Source organism: Rhea americana, unplaced genomic scaffold, assembly GCF_003343005.1.
Source record: "Rhea americana isolate MKP2758 unplaced genomic scaffold, rheAme1 scaffold_83, whole genome shotgun sequence".
NCBI lineage: Eukaryota > Metazoa > Chordata > Aves > Rheiformes > Rheidae > Rhea > Rhea americana.
The window spans coordinates 1,931,741-1,955,596 of record NW_028187012.1 but is presented as its reverse complement, the minus strand read 5'-3'; the positions used below and the strand labels follow the sequence as shown (position 1 = coordinate 1,955,596).

At 36.5% G+C, this 23,856-nt stretch overlaps 1 protein-coding gene across 1 annotated transcript in view; it reads right to left on the bottom strand.

Moving 5' to 3' along the window:
* Positions 1-23,856, bottom strand: part of ADAMTS19 (ADAM metallopeptidase with thrombospondin type 1 motif 19) — a 146,214-nt gene that overhangs the window by 52,179 nt on the left and 70,179 nt on the right. The window contains exons 8-10 of the mRNA XM_085323254.1: positions 20,777-20,882; positions 7,357-7,497; positions 6,024-6,174 (exon numbers count right to left, since the gene is read on the bottom strand). Coding sequence (XP_085179380.1) covers positions 6,024-6,174; positions 7,357-7,497; positions 20,777-20,882 — 398 coding nt within the window. The remainder of the gene's footprint in view (positions 1-6,023; positions 6,175-7,356; positions 7,498-20,776; positions 20,883-23,856) is intronic.

Here is a 23,856-nt window from a genome sequence, read left to right as displayed (position 1 = left end):
CTAGTAAGAGTCTCTGGTCCCTTACATTACGCATGAGAATTGTGTGATAAATCTTATGCTATCTTGAAAGAGAAATCTTATTGTGCAGGAAACATAATTCAAAAAAGGTTGTGTGGAACATGACAGTTCCAGTGGTGGTCTTGTAAGTAATACTGTCTGTAGTATCATTTTTTTTTTAAGAGAGAAAAAGAGAGAAATTGTGAAGGGCCAAAGCACTGTACAGAAACAAGATTTTTGATTCATTCTGTAACAGTCTTATGCTTTTGAAGAGGCTGAAGTGATGAGACAATAGTTAGCCCATACAAATCCTAAAATAAAGTTACAGAAGATCTAACCTATGACTCGGATAATTTTAACAAATATCTTTCAATATCCAATTATAGTTTGTATTCTTGTTCAAAAGAATTTAGAGAAGGAACAGAATTTGTGTTTCTAAAATTGTTTTTAATCATGCATTTTAAAATACAACTTCGGAGCCAAGAACCAAAAGTTAGGAACAAGACTTCTGGGACAGTTTCAGAAGACTATGCAGATATGACAGACTACGCAATGCTCTACCATGACAAAGTGCTTCGGTACAAATTGCAAAATGACAGATTATACTCTTGGCACTATTCAACCTCACTGAAACAAAGATAAATGCTAATTTAATTTTTGTAATTCAAACAAAATTTATTTGTAAACCTGACTCTTCATTCCTCAATGACTACATTTGAGGGAAAGGCATTCAGGTTTTCAAAAAATAAAGTGAACTTTTTTGTTAAGCCATCACATTTTAAAGCATGTTTTACTGTTTTGGGGTTTTTTTGTAAAAAAAAAAAAAAAAAAAAAAAAAAAAAAAAAAACACTTTCACCTTGTACTCAACTTCACTTGCATAGGACTGCAGAATGGCTGACAACAGACCTACAGTTCCTTACAAATCCAGAAAAAATTCTTCTAATCTTAAGATGACATGAAGTCAGATTCACAAGGATTTGGGTGCCTAAACACACAGAGGCACTTGAGCTGTGCAAAGTCAATCAAATCAAGATGCTTGACTTGAAGTGCTTTGTATGCATCTGCATGTTTCTGCAAATACTTCTACACGAGCTCTTTATGAATCATGAATCTAACTCCTCTCAGTTAGACAAATCTCTCAGCTTACTTCCCCTTCGCTAATTTTTAAAAATAAGAATCCAAGACCACAACATTTCATTCTAGACCTTGAGATTCCCCAAACCTAACAAGTGGAATTACTAAAACTGGAGGATGATGTATAATTTTTTCTGGTCTTTGCATTTCATTCAAACCCCAAATAGACTCCTTAGCTATTTTTCAGATGGTGCTTCTGCTATAGGAATAATGTATCTAGAGATCACTGTTACCATTTAACTGTTGATATTTGGGGATTTCTGCATGTGGTTGGGGACACCTGCTCCTGATGAGCATCTCACCATCTTCACTGAAAATCCCTAATTAAACAAAGACCCAAGTGAAAACTAACACAGATCTGCGGGCCAGTATCAATATTACAGTCACTCCGTAATCAGAACATTAACTTCTAAAATAGAAATTTACTTCTTTAGGGGACAAAGGTTCGCTCACTTAAAATCTGGATAGTTAAGTTCATGTTCATAAAGCTTACTAGGCATCAGTCCTAAGCATAATGCAAGAATGGTTACAGTTACCTAGGTTAGCCAGGGGAAATACAAATTACTGGAGATGATAAAGTTATACCGATGACATTAGACTACTCACAGCCTGTCAAATATTTCATTGTCTGTACACTGGGAAACAAAATGTTTCCAAACACACACAAAACATTTGTTTTGAAAGACTGAGTTTATCGCAAATATTTAAGACCAAAAGCTAGTAAAATATCACGAGTGTGACACAGAAACAGTAGAGGCTTTCCAGTTTTTTGGGAGCTTTTTTGAATTAAAAGCGTGAGGGAAATCTCTGTGCCTGACAGGGATGCTATTCCAATCATACAAGCATCCGGAAAGAAGGTGCCAGTTGAGAGTAAGGGACAGAGACAAAAAAAAGGCAGACAAAAATTGCACATTTGTGCAAAGTCAAGGTTGTTTAAAGTCTGGTGGTAGAGACGAGGATGGATATTTCGCCATGACTATATTTCCATGACTTTTGTTCTTTTCATTGTGATCTTTCTGTGAAATGCCTTAAAAATCATGATGAAATATAACCAGTCTCCTACTTCTCTGCAAAGACCACAGCTGTGTTATGACAGGAATTGTTTTAGTGGAGCTGACTAGATAGCATTCACATCCTGGACTTTAATCTTAAAAGCCAACTTTTAATAGTTCAACAGTTATATTCCCCTGGCAAGTTCTACAATCTCATTTAATCACCAAGTACTACTTCTGGGCCATGATCTCGCTATCTGCTACGCGAAACAATCTTAGGGGCTAATTGACTCTTGCGCGAGACATCATGGGCGTAAAAGCAAACTTGGCTCCTTTACAAGGTAAGCACAGGGACATGGTATAAATCTTGCACCCTGAGATACACTCGCATTTTTTTTTTCCTCGGGGTCTATAAATTTCGCTTAGGATATGAATAAGAAGTCTTTGAAATAAAGTCGAGATACCATTCACGAAAAAGGAGTGGGGGGCTCACTTAGCAGAATATGGGAGTAGGTCCTTTTAGTCTTTTGCTTTAGCCATTAAATCACAAAAAGGAATTCCTGACAGCAAGGGGAGAATCATTGGCACTTGTAAAGTTTATGAGAGGTTGCCATATAATTCAATTGTAAGTTTTCCTAAAGTGCTGTTCAATAATACCTTCTGTAGAAAATTAAATCTTAGCAGCAATGCTCTGATGCTTGTAGTGACATTTTTAGAAGAACATTTCTAGATCATTAAGAAAATTAATTTTTTATCATTACTCAATTGTTCTCTTGGCTAAATAGCTGTTACACAAAAAATATGCTTAATGTTAAAGACTGCATGAAAGTCTGGTCATGAAATGATCTTACACTCAGGAAAAAAAAAGCCTCTGATATAGTTAATAATTTATCTTTTACATTGTTACACCAAGGTGCATGTACTGTCAAGCAGGTAGACTGTATCCAAGAAAGTTTTGGCTATAAACTGTTGATTTATTTAAGGTTAAAGGAACCTTCAGGTATGTTTCCCTTTCTTCACTTTCCTGGTTTCTCTAAGACAACTGTAACCATAATAGAAGCCAACTACTGGAAGAGCAAAAGACAGAAAGTGTTGGAAATCTTTTGCAGGAAACATTTCAAAAATGGAATGAGCTTATTATTAAAAAGCATACAGTGATAAAACAAAGTAGTTTGTACTTCACTGAAAATCCAGTGGTTGCTAGTGCACAGTAAAATAATTATTGCAACAGATTAACACTGCTAAAATTTAAGAGAGCCTTCCAAATGCTGACTTCCTGGCAGTCACAATAATCTACACAGTTAACTCAGTCAATTTTKTGTCACCTTCATAATATGTAAAATATGATTATTTGGTAGGTTAAATTCAACATATTTGTTATTTCCTTCTATCATCATCATATTTCAGATTGAGATGATAAAAAATGAGCTCATTTCTAAAATGAGCTTTGCAATTAAAACATGTCAACGTTGCACAGTCCATGGCCCAGAATTCATGAAGAACTTCTGGAAAGTTTCTGTAGCTTGGTCCCAGCCCTATTTAAACTGCAACAAATTTTCCCCACTATTCATACATGGTAGAAACATGAAGAGGATGGCTTTCTTACCCTTTGGGCTGTGGTCTATTYGTTACTCTGAGTTTCTTCCTTGCTACAGAAACTGTATTTTATTGAAGCAGGACACTCCTATGTAAGCTTCCCTAACAGAACAGCTTCATTTAAGAACCACTGCAGGGAACAAAAGGAGATCTGAATATAAGACATAGGCTTTCTATACCCAGCTCTTCAGGTCTACAGTCCAAAGATCAATTTTTCCAGACTTTTCTGAGTGCAAGGAAAAAGAGAGGGTAAATTTTGCTCCAAGACARAAGAATGAAGAGGAAACCAGCAAGGTGACTTTAAGGAGTTTTGCAACAGAGCTTTACAGAACTTCTCTCTTTCATCTGCACCCTCCTCAAATATTCTGGAGTCTGCCCCTAGTGTCTTTTTCCTGTTTTTATGCAATTTCTGATATGAGTATCACAGGCTCAAAGTTCTTAAAAATCATTTTATGGTTCAGTTCTGATTTACGATTTTTATTTCCATTTTGCAGAGGATCCTTGCCCTCTAGCACTTCTCCAAAACTGTTATTAAGTTCCCTTTCTCTCACTGTTGAGACCACTGGCTTAAGTAGTAATACTTGACTTATGAAAAAGAGAAATGCAGTTTTTTTAGAAATAAGGAATAGGTGAAAAGACCAGTAKCCTTTTGTATGGTCTTCCATCATTACCAGGTTCTTTCTTCAAAGGAACTCTGCATATCTTTGGATTTAATAGGAATTTCCTTAAATTAACCATTTTAATAGAGAATAACGATCCAACAAGTAGAAAAACAGGATGATGATAACTGGTTTAGCTAAAGTGTGCACTCTTACATAAAAATGCTAGAAAATTATTAAAGATAATGATTAGAAAAGGAGAATTAGATACCAAGAGGCAGAGCATAAGTGCTCTCTACACAAACAAYTGAAATGCTTTCAAGGCAATATACWGAATTGGACTACCTAACATTTCTAAAATAGTAACGAAAACTAAAGAAACCTTAGAGTCACATTTCTGAGGGCAACACRGGAAATTAATCTGTGAACGAYAGTTCATATGCATGGGACCAATCAGGTATCTGAATCGATATGGCTGAATTAAAACTAACCACCACAAGTATAGAGTATGTGCCCAGGGCGTATAGTCTATGGAGAATACGTGCCCAGGGAAATGAAAAGCATGTAAAGGTCTTATGCAACAGCACTAACCTTAAAAATTTTTTACCTGCTGAAGATGACTGTGACCTAGAAGAAATAGGGGGGTAACTGTGTACATTTTCTTGTTTAAGATAGGTTTCCAGAGAATGAGAAACTAAAAATTGTACCTTGTAATATAAAAGATTTTACTAAAAATCAACTAGTAGATTGTAATTCATGCAGAAGTATGCTTGGAAATACTTAGGAATCTGTGTGGAATCATCATAAATGAGTTCTACTGCCAGTCACTCAGAGTGAAAATGTTTTAAATACTGCCGGCCCTTCCAGGCCCTCTGCACGACCCCGCCGACAGGTCACTTTGCAGTTCCTCCGTATGCCCATTCCATCAATCCACGCTCCGCACGTCCTCAGTCTTCATASCTTTAAAATATCCTCATCTTGTCTTAGTTACCTTTTCAAGGGTTCCTTACCTGTTTAGTACCTGTCCTGTTTATGCTAAGGAAGGACAATTTTTCTGTATTAAAACCACTCTTAGAACACTTTTTCGGTGAGAAACCTGCCAGCATGAAGCCATAAAACTCTGCAGAGCGCTTCCATTTTGTTAACCTGCCTCTTTCAGATTAATTTACAGAGGCGYCGTTTAGCGCGGTGGCGTGAAGGGATCTGAGCGAACTTGCTTAGATACTCCAGCTCCTCCTGCCGTGGCTCTGCAAGGCTCAGCCTGGGCTTGCAGGGGCTCCGCTGGGAAGCACGAGSCAGCGCGAGCTCGGCGGCCTTCACGAAGTTTGGGCACGGAGCTTCAACACCCGAGGCACAGGGAAGCAGAACTGAGAGGTGCAATCCGGCCCCCAGCAGAGCCAACTGCGATTACTCAGCCCTTCACACCGAGGTGACCTCACGCGACCGTATTTTCTGTTTCTCAGTTGCAAGGAACGCCGGTGATACGATACCACACGGTACGATGCAGCGTTTCTGGAAATCCAAAGCAGGGCTTACAAGACAAATAAATGAAAAACACCCACAGCAGCTCTGGAAAGGGCAGCGYAGACCCCTAGTTACAACAGCGCTACGTCCTTTCTCTCTCAAACGCCGGCACAAAAAAAATTCCTCCCGCTGGGAAAGGAATTAGCCGACCTGTTTTCCGAAGGACACGGCCCTCCTTACCTGCATTTCTTGGCAAAAGGAAGCCGTCGGCCCAAAAAGAATCTGGCACTGCTCGTCCGCCGTGTAGGTCATGCCGGGCAGCTTGGAGGGAATAATCACCGAATTGAGGCTCTGCGGGTTCGTCTGTAGCAAACAGTTACTGGCCTTTGACCTGGCAACACGCAGAGATTTATATGCTGAGCGATCCTACCGAGTCCGATTACCATGCTGACATAAAACATGCCTTGGACGTTCAAAGAGAAAAAAAAAGGGGGGGGGGAGGGATGGCAAATCCTAAGATTTAGTTTTTTTTTTTTTTTTTATTAGTCAGTATTGCGCTGTCACTCAAAGCAGTGGCTTCATCTAAAGCAACAGGTCTGCTCTCCTGATATACTTCGACGGTGTGTCCTCACGGTCCACGTTTACAAAAAGACACCGTAAATCAGCAGCAGTAATAGGAATTTCAGAAAAACTCTGGAAAACATTTTGGTGTAATTATGACTTAACTGATTAGGGTTTGGATTAGGATTTAAGCAATTGCTTAAGAAGTTGACAGTTTCTAAGGCACATGCAGTTGGGTAACTTGCTTTCCACATCCACCAAGGCCTTAATCACTTTAAATTATAACTTACATACTTAAAAATACACCCATTTTTGAGTTGGTTGCCAGAAATTTAACTGTTCTCGAAAGCTGAAGAACTTGAGAATAATTAAATCTGCCTTATGTACCAAATCAGGGAGTTGTGCATCCTGAACTGACACATCTGTTCTGTATTGACTGTTCCAGCGCCATAAAGCAGACCTTTCGAGGATCCCTGACTGCTGCGAGTAAATTGTGAACAGGTATGTGCATTAATTTCGTAACTTATGCGTTGTGAAATAGTTCCTATTTAGAGAAACAGAGCAAAAAAAAAAAAATTGGCTTCTACTTTACAATAGACTTCTGTTAAAAGAATTAACATAATGCAATTATGCCGCATGGTTTGATATCGAAAGACAAACCCGACAGAATCTGCATAATGTTCATAGGTCACTTACAATCCAACATTTTGTGGATATATACTGTATATCAATATATTTTAAAATATATTTAAATATTTCATACATAATCGTATTTTAGCATATGAAAATAGTATAAAAATAGAGGTAAATGCTGAAATTTGGGGGCTTAATTTTAAGCAACCTTTCAAATATTATCTAGCTCATTATGATTTAAATTATTTTGGTGGACTATATAAACAGGATTTCCCATTGAATTTCCAATGGAAGTGGTAGAAAATTGTAAATGCAGGATACTTTTTGCAACTACTTGTAAAAGGCAAATGGTAAGAGCTCTTTTCCTTGAACAAAATACCTGAGAAATCTTTCCAGGTCTTCCCTGCTGCACCGGGACCATGAAACATCACCAAGGTTCTGTCCTTTAATCCATTCTCCAGACATGATATGGAGACCATCTGCACAGGATGGGTGGTCGTTGTCGTGATTTATTCCCATGCTGGATTTTGAAGTTTTTAAAAATAAAAAAAACACAGCAATAAAACAAAACGTTTTCAAAATGTTTGCAAGTCATAATTCTTGCAAGGAGTTAAGAGAAATGTATGGTACATGCATGAAATTTGTTCTTTTTTTTTCCATAACACCTTTCAAAAAAGTACATGGTATCTCACCCGAAAGACAGTTCTATGTCTACTCTCTGAAAAGTGAAAGCGAAGCCTCATCCGTTTGATGAGAAATACTAACTTCTGATCAGCTGTCTAATACATAATTTGAGAAAACTTCTGGATATTCAAACTCACACAACTACTGTGGATTTAACGAACTACACTTCTCTTGCTAATGGGCAAAACAGCACTGGAAACTTAGGTAATAAAATCATAGACTCATTCTACATTTTGGCAGTGATTCTGTCTTATTTCCATACGCAAAYGGTTTGTTACAATTTTGTAGGATGTTAAATTGTTTACTAGTTTAATGTATAATTATCGTACTTCTTAAAAAATCATTTAACTATGTTTTTAAGGTCAACTGCTAGAAATAACACTGATGAAACAATGCAATGAATCTTGATTTTAAAGATTCAACACCCATATCATCCCAGCCATATCTCACATATGGCAGTGCGGTGGAAAATTCTACTAACAATCTGCTTGASGTTTAACTCAACTGAAGGCTCGCTGTCACTCTGGCAATAGGGAAACACAGAGGAAGGCGGCAGATTCCCATGAAAAAGGCTTTTCAAAGCTTTCAAAAGTAGCTACATGGATATGTGCTTGACAGGCGTAAGAGGAGTAAGTAAAGGACTCTCAGCTGTTTTCAAAGATTTATGAATGAGTATGGGGATGCTCTCCAGAGCACCACTCAAAGTGGTGCTGGATTTTGCAGCTCCAGCCTGCCCTGCACAAAGCAAACCTTTACACTGAACGAAGCACCATACCTGGTGCTGATTTCTTCAGTCAAAGAACAGTAAAATTACTTAAGAGACAGCATAGATGGGAAAAGTTTGCCACTTCTGTACAGCAACTAGAGTACATTGTGTTTCTTTACATTTCACCACACCGTAGCACCAGAAGGAAAAAAAAAAAAAAAAAAAATCTTGCCAATCACTGAAAACACCTGCTCACTTTTTTTCTCCACTCTATAATAGCACCCTGTGAGGGCTAGGTCAAATTTTTCATCAAGTTTTGCAAGCTGCATCAGCTTATGTTCACTAATGAAAGGAATTTAAACCCCCTTAAGGGTTTTATCATGGCTATTAAGAGTTTTCAGCCTCTTACAATGATGTTTGCACTCTGCAATCTGGAGCACTGGRACAGCTGCCTCTACATGAATAAGATAATTTTGCTAATTGTGAACAGCATAACTGAGGTAAAGTAATCTGTTTTGCTGTCATCTTAACTTCTCTCTTCTCCTGAACTGCTTGAATGGGATAAAATATCCACAAGAATGTGCCGTTGCACTTTCCCTAAATATTTTTCTTATATATAATTTCTTATATATTTTATTTTATTATACATCATGCTTAACATCAAAATCTTCAACATTTCAAAAAATTCCACTAGCCACCATTACATAAAAACATCAGTGTAGCACTTTCTTGAAGTCTAACGTTACAGAATCATTCTGGATATTCTACAAGTACGTGAATTCTGAAGACAACACTGTCTTTTACGGTAGGAAGCATTAAAAACGTATATACGCATCAGCAACATTAACTTTCAGCAATAATAACAGAATCTAATACCAGTGCTTCAACTTCTATATGCTTGTAACACTTCTCCTACTCAGCTCTGACGTTCAAGTGAAGTCCAAAACTATCTGCACTAATTCAATAGGATTCAATCCTAAACACGCTTCTGTCTGCAGATTCAGTACACTTAAAACACTCAGCAAGTATTGGAGAGCAGTAGCAAAGCTTTTGCCTACCAGAATGAATAGTTCAAAAGAGAAGTACAGTTCATTATTTTAATTCCAACTAATTAATTTACAAGAGAATATGTGAGGAGGGTGCAAAATAGCAATAGATCTTGCTTTGCAAAACTCTCAAAAATCTCCACAAGGTTGATCTCTTTGACAGCACAGAAATGACTGCATACTTTTATCTGTCAAAGATCAATTACCAAATCCCATAAAAGCAGAAATGCAGTAGTCTTGACTTCCTATTTCTTTCACTATGCCACATCATTGTACAACACATAAGCTGAACAGTCATTGATACTTTTCTATCCAGCAAGAGCTTAATAATGTAAGCACAGATACTTATTTCTTCATTAACTATCATGGATCTAAAGATATACTGTGCTCATAGTGCAGTATATGTCCCAGTTATGGTATTTTCTAACCTTCCTACAGGTACCACCTACATGACAGGCACAACTGCATTCTTTCACAAAAAGAAAGGCTTCAGAAACTGTGTGCGACTCTGTATGGTGCTGCTCTATATCTTACCACTCCTTTTCCTACAGAATTTATTATGCTAGCTGTGGGCACTCTGCCACTCCTATCCAGTGGCTCCTCTTTCCCACTCCTGAGATCACTCTATCTCATGCAAGAGTGAGGCAACTACGTATACACATGGGAGGAAGACTAGGGAGTTTGGGGTAAGAGGATAAACTTTTTAATAATCTGAATAAACATAATGAACAAAGACGACAGTGCTGTACTTGAACAATAAATACATCATATCTGTATGGAAATCAATCAAATGCTGCTTTAAGAACAGAAGCATTACTGTTTTCTCAGAGATACAAAAATGCTCCATGCATCCTGGCTGAAGAATATATATGACACATATGATAGAAAAGTAGGAAGTATCCTGTGGAAAAACTCCCTAACTGAAATATTAGCAATATTTCAACTCACATATTGCAACCAAACTACATTTTAATAATCTCAGTTTAAAAGTATTTTGACAAAGAGCCTTGGTCAAATAAACTACACTAACATTATACATGGTTGTCAAGTCAACTGAAAAAATATTTTTATCTTATAAAAGCTCTCAAACTTGTTTAAAACCACTGCCAGTTTTTTTGTTGTTGTTGTTTTTTTCATGATATCATGCAGAAAGCTGGAACAATCTACACTAGATTTTGACGAAGAATTAAACATCCTGCTGATGTTTAATGTGCACAGGAACAGTAAAAAGAAAAAACCCTTAACTTCTTAGTGCTTAGAACTCAGAATTAACAATTCAGACCCCTGAAAGTAGGAGACAAATATTGGTTCAATTGTTCAGTGACACTTTTTTCTACCACTGCAAATATGAAAAAGTATATATGTACAGCTGGATTCAAGATAGATGACAGCCTGTCTCCCTACAACCAAAGAAATAGTTTATATTCTTTCAGGCACAAAATACATTCCTGTGTCAACCCACATACTGAAAGTACCATGCTCTGATTTCATTTGTTTATAGTCGAGTATTAAGAAATAAAAACACTTACATCCCAACAAGTGGTCCTTGATCACTATGCTATATTTAAATAAGGTAAATGAGGCTACACACAAATCTGGGAAGAATAGCACATTATAAAGTGCTATTTTATACTACAGGACTGCAAAATTCTCAGGCATATCCATGGCATCAAATTTGGTCAGTGACCCTACACTACTCGGTTGGAAAGTTTTTATTTTTTATTTCTTTATTTTCATTTAAAAAAATGGCAGATGATGACCTGATCACCATCATCACATTTCATTTAAACACACTGTATTGCAAATGAGCAATTACAATGCTATTAAACCACAAATAGGTAATGTAGGCACAAAGACTGACTAGTATTCAAAAATGTTATTTAGGAGCAAGTAGTTGGGAGAGTTCAGATATCTGTGAAGATTGCTTTAGGTCTTTCTGTTAATAAGAAAATTATTTAAATTTTCTAGAGAATAATTTATAAAATAAACAGGGAATAGAAGCTATTGTTCAGTTTTACAAGGTCACTAACTACAGGAGAGTCTAGGAAAGAAGGAGAATAGGAAAAGATGGATTAGTAAAAGCTTAAAAGTAGGTACCCAAGGAACGAAGGTAGTTTTTTGAATACTCAATAATCATAAATACATTCCTAAAACCTAAAAGATGAAAGTTAAGCCAAAGAAATACAAGCAGCAGAGGGATGAGGAGTGTAAATTGCAGATCCAGAACAGCGGTATCAGTTTAATTTCACAACAGAGTGAGAATGACTGAAAAAAAAAAAAAAAAAAAACTTATCCTTTGTGAATGAAACAGCTTATCTGACATTTAATAGTTCAATGATTCTATAATTACTTCCATAGAGATTCTGTAATTACTCCCAACAATTTTTCTAATTTGAGATTTTGCGCATCACAAGGATGTATTTGACGAGTGAAAGTAACACCACTCATTTAGCTACCACAGACAGGGAGCGCGTGACTTTGTCAGGGCTTATGTTGCACATTTACAACAAAAATCTAAAGTGTTACCGCACTATTATCCTCATWGAGAAAATGATGTTGTAAACAAACAGCTTAGAAGCAGGCTCATATTTACTATTTTATTTAATTAATGCAAAGAGAATGCATTACTATAGGATTTTTTTTTAATTCCTCTTAGTGAAATACTGTTTCTTGCATGAATTTAAGTATTTTAAAACATATAAGGAGGACTTCACAGACTATCGCATAAATAGGATAAGATACATGGTTCTACTTGTAAATTAATGGTTTTTCCTGAAGTGTATTGAAAGGCAAATAACCTAACCATAGGAAATTTGTGATGGTAAAATGCAGGAGCCAATTTCTTTGGAGAAATTTTGTCTTTAAAGGAAGAACCTGCTGCCGGACATGGAAATCTCAATTCTCTTATTAATTAGCTGATGTTTAAAAAAAAAAAAAGAAAAAAGAAAAAAGAAAAGAAACATTTAGCTGATCATTGTTAGTCACTGCTGCGACTCTAAGATGTTCACAACTTCAGATTACATTTTCAGTCCTAAAATCATTGATTAAGAAATACAGCACGCACACTAATAGACAGAAGTTAGTGTGTACGGCATGCTGCTGTCCAGCTGAGTCTGTAACTTTTGCTGAACAGCTGCCTTCCTCTCTCTCACTCCAACCCTTCTATCACCACGCTTCAACAAGCTGCATCTAGACATAGCATGGTGTCATGGTCCTGTGACTTGAGTATATAAATAATTTAAAGCTTTGATGTGACCGTTTTATTTAGCATCATAACATGAAGCCACACGTGGCCCCTTGCTGGATTTTTTTTAAAGCAAGTATATGACATAGGGAAAATATTCACAACTGGCAAATAAAATGCCAGGGATATAGCCTACAAGCTGAAGTATGTCAAGATAAACAATTATGTCTATGGTTTATGTCTTTAATACTGTGCCAAGAAAAACCACAGAAATGTAACATGTCTTCAAACTGAAAAAAAATATGTCATTAGGGAAAGAAAACTTCGAGCTATCATCTACTCAGTGAACTGCCAAAAAAGACGTTCGTCTCCTATTAATGAAAAGCATGGACACTATATACATGATCTTTTGTCAACTTTTTCACTGTTATTTTAGATGACTGGCATACCAACCAAGGCTATGCCTTCTGCAGGCTGTTGTTCAGCTACTAACTGTTCAGTTAACAYATGCTATTCTAAGGAAAATCAACCATAGCTCTATCCTGGAACATTACAGTCCAGTAGAAACGGAGGACCTGTTATCTTGCTAAAGCAAGACTTGACTATCTTCTAAATGTCAAGTAATAAACCGCACTACCTTCTTAACTTGCTAAAAAATGCCAGCGGAGTCCTGGAAAGTGTAAGGTTTGCTAAACAGTACTACTTCACAGTGACTAGCCTCATTTCTTCCAGAGCTATTCTTTTCTTCATCTGCCTAGCTATCAGCAAAAGGCTAGACATGCTTGTTTTCTGCTAGGCATGGATGCAAGGTGTTTGGATAAAATAAGATCTATCTTGAGCCACTGTTCTTAGAATATGGACCAAAGAGGGTAGGGGTTTTTTTTTTGTTTTTTTTTTTTTTTTGTTTTTTTGTTTTTTTGTTTTTTTTTTTTTTGAAAAATCATATACTTTTTCTTGTTTCTTCAGAACTTAAAAAAAAAAAGGGGGCAAGTGAGAATGCAAAGTACATAATAAACTGCATTCTCTTCTGTCACCTCTACTTACATCGTGTTTTGCTGGAAAACTTCCAGATCATGGGCAAGTTTGGTATGATATYCCAAACGCTCACTGCTCAGGCTGTAATACCTTGGGTAGATGTAACTCAGCATCACGATTTTGGAGCACTGATGCCTGCTGTGGTAGGCACACAGCAAAACAGGCTATCAAATTTTAAAGAACATCTCCACTGAAGTATGCAGACTGAATAACAGAATCTAAGCCAAGGGCAGGGACGGAGTACTATACTTTGAGTGGGTTTTGGGGGACAACACCATTTTTGCCACTACTTTTAATCTACTATTTTTGAAGGAATATTAGGCATAGCAGCCTTTCTAAGGTAACTTCTAATAGATACCTTTACTTAATTAAAATAAGTAAAAAAATAGAGCGCGAGAGAGAGAAAAGGGGTTTTAAAGATAACTCAGTCTATTTTTTTTCTTTTTAAAKAATTGTTATGAACAGCTGTTTTGTAGCTTAACTTTTCTTAACCTGATAGAAAAAAAATGGCATTATTTTTKGGGCAATTCCAGTATAAATCTTGTTCAAAATAGAAGGGRGRAAAAAAAAGTATTGCAATATGCAAAATGAAAATCTCTTATTACCTTTTAATCAGAATAACAAGCTAAATAACACTGAAAAGGCAAKGTATTTTAGCTTTGTTGTTGAGAGTAAAGGAGAAAAAATAGTTTCTTAATTAGGCAAGCACTACAGTTCATAGACAAAATTTCCTGTAAAGTGAATAGTTTTGAACTCTCAAGGCAGCAAATACTACCACAGCCAGTAATACAATACAAAAAACAGTATACAAATATGTCTACGTTATATGCACAAACTGCAGAGGAGCGTATCCATTTCTCTGTAAATCTGTTAACGATACAAATATGTGTATGCTAAGGTTATTTTCTTATAATTTGTCCTGTATGTGTTTTGAAAATTATTTCAACTTTGCAAACTGCAACCATGCTTTCCAAATTATATTGCTTGAAGTTAGGTTCCTGCATTTACATATAAGCTGACAAACAAGAATAATTTAATTTTGAACAAAAAACACTGTAACCATGGAAATCAGTCAAAATAGTTCAAGYTCAACCTCTTTGAGAGTCAGGCTGCTTCTAAGTATCTAAACACATGGATATTTATATATCCGCAGGTACATTAGTATCTGTACGTAGGTATCTAAATTTAGACTGAGAAATCTTGCTTTGGATACCTCCGCTGAAAAGCTCCTGGCTTGGTGGCGCTGAGGAATGGCGTGAAAGAATCACCTGATACAAGAGGAGAGCAAAATTAAGGAAAGAAGCAATAGGGGGGAAACGAGGGACCGAGCACTTGGGCGGAGGTGACAGACCTCCCCCTCCCTACACCTTCTCTCAGGGTCCTTACAGCCCACGGGACCGGAGACGCATGAGGAGGAGGAGGAGGAGGAAGCAGGAGATTATCTGGGGACAGGTTACCAGCCCAGGCAGTAGCTTCTTTCCTCCGTGGCGGTCACCTCCACGGCCAACACCGTCGGACTACRGGGCAGCTTGAGTCGGATGCTGGGAAGCGAGAGCCCTGATAGGGAAGGCTTCCAGGCTGTCACTGCCAGCACTATTAAACGATGGCTCTATTCGATTATCGGCTGTAGCTATACTGACACATCGGTTCAGTATAAATCCTTGGTTAAGTAATCTATACTTTGCAAATATCTTTTAAGTCAATAATTTACCAAGAAATCAGAGTTCAATGCGTACTCGGATTAATGTGCAAAACATTCTCTTTCCTTCTCCCTTAAACAGATTTATTTTAAGAGAAATACTAGCAAATGCACAGCATTAAACGATAGCTATATTTGGAGAATTTTTATTTTCACTATTTACTTCCTAAAAATTTACTGATCATGTATTATGCTTCTTACTATTGAGAACTTCACATCAGGGATTTTCTCTCATTATGAATATTCCAAATCTTAGTTTCTCTCCTTTGTACTAGTATACAACTTATACAAATCATGAGGAAAAAAATAGCCAAAATTTTACGAGGATGTATTCAAATTAGCAGATGCCTTTCTGCATAAGAATTAGAGAAAGAAATAGATAAATAATGGCCCCAGTTTTACATCCAGGAAAGGGGTGATAGAAAGCGTAAACCATAAACAGGAAGTTCTCTACTGACAGTAAAGTGATATTTTAATGCCAAAATAAAGAAAACGCCTTTTAGGAGCCAAGAAATTAACTTCCCTTATGCCTCCTATTCAGAAATCCTATTGGCTCTTAATTTTCTAATTGGCTCTTAATAATCTAATTAAAATGACATAATTTATATAAATCAGTGGTTAAATGTTATTGAAAAAAATCACACTGAAAAAAAAAAATCCRAAGTGTAAAATTCCCAGTATTTCAGAGCAGGGAGGAGAAACGCAGTGCCCCCGTCCCTCCGGGGGTCTCCCCGCGGACCCGGCGAGCCGCCGCTCCGCTCAGCCTCAAGCGAGCGGCCAGTCCTACGCGTCCCGACGCGCAGCAGAGATTCAAACCGCTATTTTCTTCGTTTTTTCCAGTCCTGCTCCTAACTGGGCACGACCCTATGCAGTCCCTAAGAGCATGCTGATGTTCATATGAATCCTATTGTGCTAAATTTTATCAGTGGAAGTAATAATTTCTTTCTCTAGGTTCCRAACTTTGCTGAATCAAATATATACAAAAAACAGAGGTTTAAAAAAATCCTGTTCTGTTTAACCACTATTGGTTACTCAACCACTGAATGTATATGAATCGGTTTCTCATTATGTCTCTGGTTAGATGATTTTCCAGACACAGCAAGACTTGAACAAACCTGATTTACTACCTCYGTTTTCGATGCAATAATCTTGTCACTTGTTAAACACAAAATTTAATTGTATAATTCTTTTTTCATCATGTAAATCTCAGGATAGTCCTTTCTTAAGTTAATTCAATGAGATTCTGACTCCACGTGTAGCAACACATTCACTAATACTAGTAGAGAGTGCCAAATTTAGAATTACCTTTTATTATTGTTGATCATATTAGTTCGTTATCATTTTTGGCATATCATCACAAAAAAGACTGGAGACACTCATGCTTCATTAGTTTTCCCTAGACTCACATTTAAAACTTTCTTCATGTTTCACTGTATTTCATATGGTTGTTTAAAATAGGTTAAAACAGGTTATTGGTTTGTGGATTACCAAGTAGGTGCCTGAAAAAAATCCATAGAKTTCTTGTTTGAAAATACAAAACACCTGGTAGACTATCCTAAATATTAAAGGAAGCCACATTTCATATTTCACAAAAAGCTTCCCAGAAATAAAATTCTGATGTGTATAAAATTGATTTCAARAAACACCACCAGCATGTTTTTCAATTATGTGAAACAACTTTTAGGGTATCCTTAAAGCACATGCTAATTATTTTACAYGTGTTTTGAGATATTGCAGTCGCATACATCCTTTGTTTCCCCCATATTTAAGAAGCAGACACATTCCCATACACAGCAATCATGTAAGTAAAATGAAAATATATGTTATTTGGCAACTGAAATAGTATCATTCCTTCTTTTGTCCTCTCAGTTCTCTATGTAAAAAAATGTATCTTTTAATCCATTATCATTTATTCTTATTCTGTAATATGACATCATTATATCATTTCCTAATTACTCATTAGGTTTATTGTAATAAGTAGGATTTGATTATACAAATCCTTTAATGCATTACAGGTTTTTACCTCTGATAACACAAAAAGGCTCTTAATATTTCAACATGGAACTCATAAATCAGTTGTCTTACATTATCTGTCAGCGTGATTAAAAGAGAATCTGCTTCCACATATCTGGAGCTAAAACAAAGGCACTACTTTATTGCCACACAGAGATTAGATTTCCATTGTATTTCATTCAAAATATTCATGTTTTAATTCTTTTCCAGTCAACCTGGCTGTAGCTCAATAATTAACATACCTAGTAATTTCCTTAAATGTTCCTACCTTTTCTCTTAAAGCTGACTTGGTACTGATCAGTTACACATGCCAGGATTTTTTTCCCTGCAGACCAAAGGCCTGTTTCCAATTCAGATTTTTTTTCAGTTTAAAACAAATTTTAACCAATGCAGTATGAACAGAGTTATCCAGATATAAATCTGCGCTAACAAAGCTATGAATCAGAATTATATTTTCATTAATTGTTTTATTATTGACTCACTGAATAAAACCACAGCACAACACTTAATAAATATCCCTGCCTCAAAAGTATTTAATATAATTATAATTGCTCAACTGTGTTACTCAGCAGCAAACCTAATGAAAAATGTTCTAAAACACTTAACGTTATTTTGTCTGTAAGAAGCAATCTATTAAGTTGCCCTTTAGGAGTGAACGCTGGATGAATCTGCAAAAGTACACCTATATATCTAACAGGGTATCTAAAAATTCTGTATTGAACTGGCAGTAAAGACCTGTCCAGTGTTTCCCAGTGGAGACACAAAAACAGTAGGAAGTCAGCAACGACTTTGGAGACAATACTAGGTTATAAAATATACCCACATATTATGTGCTATACATATGTTCTATGTATATGTACTGTTTTAACTCGTGATTATACACCATGCATCAGGAATAAAGACAACTTGGGGGTACAGGGGGCTATACCACAATCCAGAATGGTGCGATTAATGTCAGACATCACAGGCCTGCCGAACGGTCCAATTAGGAGTTCACAGATGATGAAATTTCATCCAAAACAAATGAATTTCAAATACATACACAAYAGTAAAGAGTTTGGTGTGTTAAAACAAGCCCTCCAAAAGTAAACTGTTACCTTTTTTCAAAGGTATTCAATGATATTCTGCAAAATAATGACAAACTTTTGTGAATGCATTTATTTCTTTGTGTCTATGTTTTCTTATGTTCTTAGGTTGACCAATGAAAAATCGCAACATTTATTCACATATTATGCATCGTTCAAGTAGTATCCTGTCCTTTATTACCAAACAAGATTTGGTTTATTCTTCATTTCCATTATTTTTAAATGTCTGTTAGAGTACCCACAGAGAAATGCAATGTTTTCTCTGAGGACACCCACATGCGACTACTGTGAGAATAAGATGACTGGGATCCGACTATGACGTGTACTCCCAAATTTCTTCGAATGCGTATGGAGGGGTTKGAAAGCTCTGAAATTTTGAAGTGTATTTTGTAACACTTTTCCCCAGCATTCATATATCARCAATTGAACTTTTCTGTCCTTCCAGGAAGGTCATGCTACATCCCTTCTTTTCCTCAGCCCCACAGCAAAGCAAAGCCAAGAAAAGATTCCCAGCTGAGGACTGAATGCAACGAGGGCCAGAGAGCCCGGCTCGTGCAGCAGCCTTGGAAGACCTGTCAGGACTATTGGTAACAGCTACAGTGGGCCTCCACATCAGCAGTAACTTGTGCTGGATATTATTGTGTGTCCATCAGCCATTAAGAACGTCAAAAGATAGGAGCGGAAGTGCTGCAAGACAAAACCCCTTTGTAAGATCACTATCCTACGTCTCAAGTTTGCTCATGCAGAACACATGCATCTCACGTAACTTTGCAAGATCTTTATAATTCTTTCCTGCTTTCCAGAAGCAGGATTCTGTATATCACCATTTCTCTGGAAGCATAAGGTGTTACATTCTTTGTTGATCGAGATGCCTCTTTTTCCCAGCTCCAATAACTCCACTGTCAAGTTTTATACTCTCTGAAAACATATTCATTGTGCAGGGCAAAAATCATTACTTACTGTTCTCTGATTTTATCATATCTGTTTCAAATAACTTGCTAATTTACTCCATCCGTTAATCATATTCACTTACTGTTTCTTTTCCCTTATCCTTGGTTTACTGTCAAAAGAGCAAGTGTGTAGGAAATGAGTCTTCCTCTACCCCTCTCCCTTCTAATGCTGGGAAACACTATAGTGAAAAGAGAAGGTGACAGTGTGTGGCTACGAGACACCGACAGATCTTTCTTTTGAAAAAAAAGAAAAGAAATCTTTCCTTTATTATAACTATCACTCAAACAGTTTCTTCTATTAGACTAGAGTTCCCTTCTGCAGTAAGAAAAACTCAAAAGTATGATGAATTTCATCCCTTTTCACCGAGTAATATAACTGCACTGAAATCGCTTATCTTGTTTCCATGAGAAATTTTGAATACAAATATTTTAAGTTCTAATTCTTTTTGTAATCAACTATTTGTTTCAACATTGGACCGCCATTCTCAGACAGCTTTGATCAAAATTAAACAAAATCACTTATAATTCAGAGTGTTTGTCTGAAGGCGCCCAACACTTTCAGAGGGTCTGAGCTTCAAAGGATTTAACAGATTATTTTTCTCCTTTGTTACAGTGCAGTGTTTTTCTAAAACTATATACACTAATACCTGGAACAGTCACTAAAGGTAAAAACGGCAGATAAACATTCTCCCTCCCTCTTTTTTTAAATACAAACTTTCATGTTTATTTTTCTTTAAAAAGTACTGAACCAAGAACTGAATACAACTTTCATTAACTAATTTGATTTGCAAAGGATTTTTTTCACTTTTGCTCCAAAGTGTTTCTCATGGTCTACGTAATGAGTGAAAAATGGCAAAGGATATTTTTCTTCACCTTCACTTTGTCTTCCTTTTCTATTAAGTGAGTGTTGAGGGGGGACACCCAAAATTAATGTTGAAATGACCAATGACCGTTATATGTTTTAATGGGAACTATCTTGAGAATGCCAAGTTCAAATAAGGGCTCTTCCAACTCATGATCTCATTAAAATGTTTGTTGGCAACAATATTCTGAGCTGGATCTGATACATAATACCTCAGTCCCAAAAGAAAAAAAAATCTGGAGGCACCTGTTTTTCCTCTAGACTAAGTTAGTCCTTCCAACTAGTCCAATTTCTGTGTAGCTATAAAGATTCCCGTAATACTCCGAGCTTAAACCTATTTTTGACTTACATGCTATATATCAATACCTGTCACTATTATTAATAAAAATAGGGATTTCAAAAGCTGTTAATGGAAATCAAAAGACACCTTAAAAGAGAAAAGGAAAAACACAAGTACACAATCAATGAAAAAGTATATCATAGTCACYAATATTACACTCTACCAAATATTAGGGCTTGTTATTCATGTACTCACTTGTGACCCATTTCATGGGCAATGGTAAAAGCCAGATTCAGACCGTTGTCCTCTGCAATAATACATTTTCGTTTTTCACTGCACATTCCACTCAAGTATGCTATACCTAGGAAACAAACACCAGGATCAATTATTTTTGTTATTATTTCTACRTGCATGTATGAGTTATCAGAGGCCCCAAATAGGACTAAAACCTTACTGTGGTCAGAACCAACCAAGTCAGGTACCTGCAATGGTTTACTTACTCATAAGCTACCCGGACTGATTTTAGCTCCGAAGTGGATAAAGGTAGAAAAGAAATCACAAGCAGTGGTAACATTACCTGATTACACAGACTGCAATGTGTAGGCAATGTATTGTTTAAAAGCATTGCTAGGTACCTGAATACTACACGATACAACACCAATATAGATACCAGTATTGTTGTAAATGAAAATAGATGTTCACAATAACAGTACACAAATCTGAACAGGTATTTCCTCTGAATGACTCAGAAGACTAGAATGTAAAATGTACAAACTTTTCCATACATTTTCATCGTTAAGTACAAATATGGTATTTGGCATGTTCTATGATTCAAAAAAAAAATGTATTAGTAGTCAAGCATCACAGAACAACTAAAATTCTTAGCAGACTGCAGTTTGACAAAAATATTTATTATAAATGTTAAAAAACTTCAATTAGCTAATACCTAACTTTCTTAATAACTGTAAGCCTAAAAGATAGACAAACGATTTCAAATTCAAGCTTCCAAAAAGCAGAAAGCCTGAAACTGTAAAGTCTTGAGCAACATGCAGCTTAATTTGTGTAACAGTCATTTTTTTAAGACATAAATACATTTGGTGGGGACCTATGTTAGCTGCTCATTGTTTGAAAACTTGGAGTAAGCAATCAAAATGCTGTTTCAAGTCTTTGGCCTAACTCCCAGGAACACTCTTTCAAAGGAACGGTGCCCTCTGAATTAACATGTTTGCTGGATGTTTGGATACAGAGGTCAAGTTWGACATGTTTGACAGTGTTTGAAATTTAGTCATAACTGGCATTCAAAGTTATCATATCACAAGACAAAAGTCATTCTTCTCACGATTCAAGTATCTGTCGTTCCGCAAACACAGTGCCTCATCTACAATATGAATTTCAAGCAGTAGCCCCATCATTAGTCCAGCAACAGTCGTTCTCAACAGAGTTGGCTGAAAGCTCTTGGATTTGGATATAGAGCTCACGTGTAAAAAACCAAAACGAAACAAAACAAAACAAAAAAAAAACACACCACATTGTTCAGGATCAAACACAAAATGGAATATTTTGCATTTCACTATTACTTTCTCAAAGAAGGGAGAAAAAAATGGAGTAAGGGCAAAAGCAATTGGGACCGTAAAAAAAGGACAAAACATGTTCAAAGCAAAAAAAATTAAGTTCTTCAAATGACACCTCATGCTAAGAGTCTAAGTATAAACACGGTTTATATTAACTGTTTTGAAAATGAGAGGCTCTAAAATGTAATATTTTATTCCACACACCATGCTTCAGTGTCTAAAATAAAAAGAAAACTTTAAAAAACTCTTCCAAGAGCATTTTGTGTCTGATAGATTCACAATTGCGTGCATTTTCTTTTAGGTTTCCAGTTTAGCAAGTAAACTGAAAAAAAGAAAGAGYTGTTTTTAATGATGTAGCTCTGAGTAGGAGTAGAATTGATAACAGTACTGAAGAGAAGCATACGTTAGGGTTCGGACTTCTGCCAACACCAATGAATTTGCTAAGTGCTGAAACAAAATACAAAATATCTCACTATAGACAAAACACAGTGCTGCATTTTGTAGTGTTGTGAGCATTCCTATTCCATAAAGTTTCTTGAAAACTGTTCAAAAGTACCTTCCCTACGGAGGATGGCTTTCCTCCCCTGGAGGAGCCTTTGGTGCTGGGACCTAAGGAAAGYGAATTCTCAAATCACCCTCTGTGTGCTGATGCTGAATATCAGCTGAAAAACGTTGCTCTCTGGTCTTTCCTAGGAAAATAAGTCCCTCGCCTTCTCCCAGCCACCAAAAGGGCAGGTTCGAGTACATGAGCGATCTCTTTCCACACCGCAGGATGAGTACTATCAGTTTCCTATGATCTCTCGATCCTGCCTGCCTCGAGCGCATAAAATATTCCCAAATTACTAAGTACACTTCATACCTATTATTCAGAAAAGGCAATAAGCAGTAGTAAGCATTTTCAATGACACCCAATATATATGACCAAGACTGTTTTTATATTCGACATTCTTAGAAGGGAATTGATTAAGCTTGATCTTTTTGAGTGCAACACATGAAACATAAGACCTACATTTCATTTAGATTAAATTAGATTTCTGATCCTGGAAACGTCCAAAAACATCAAATGCAATTAATGCTTTATGACTTTTCACTTATCAAACAAAGTCAACCTTATACACTAAAGCCACATCAAACAGCAGCTACTGGATGTAGATCAGCCAACTACTAGCCGTGAACTAGTTTCATGTCTTGTCCTTGGTTATTAATTTCATGTGTAGGGAAAAAGAAACCGACTTCAGCAAGCAGCTGCTCCTGCTTAGCTCTCTCAGCATTAGCTAAAAGAAAGAGTTTCTTCTTCAAATATATGTAYGTTCACTGCAGCTTCCTGTGGCTTATTAACACAGCTGGAATGGCTCCAAGGTTAAGTCCACAAGAAAAAAAACCTGAACAATTGCTCTCTTGTTATGATTAAGCTATTCCCAGCGAACCCACGGGGCTCACCRCACAGCTTCAAATTAACACACTTAGCACTTGAAAAGCGCTGGCTAGCAAGCAGTAACATCATCTCACTGACCGTTTAAGGAACGAACCTATTACCTATTTACATAGAAACCTGTTTCAAAATGAAAAAACAGCACCAAATGGATACATGCTTAATGTAAATTCTTAAAATGACCTTGCTCCACGGATAAGTATTTCTCAAGTTAATGCAGACTAAAATACATGCAATACCAATCAAGAGAGTCAAGCTTTACCATTGTACGCTAGAAGAACACTGCAATGACTACCTTTCCTTAYCAAGTACCTAACTATCCAAATGAAATA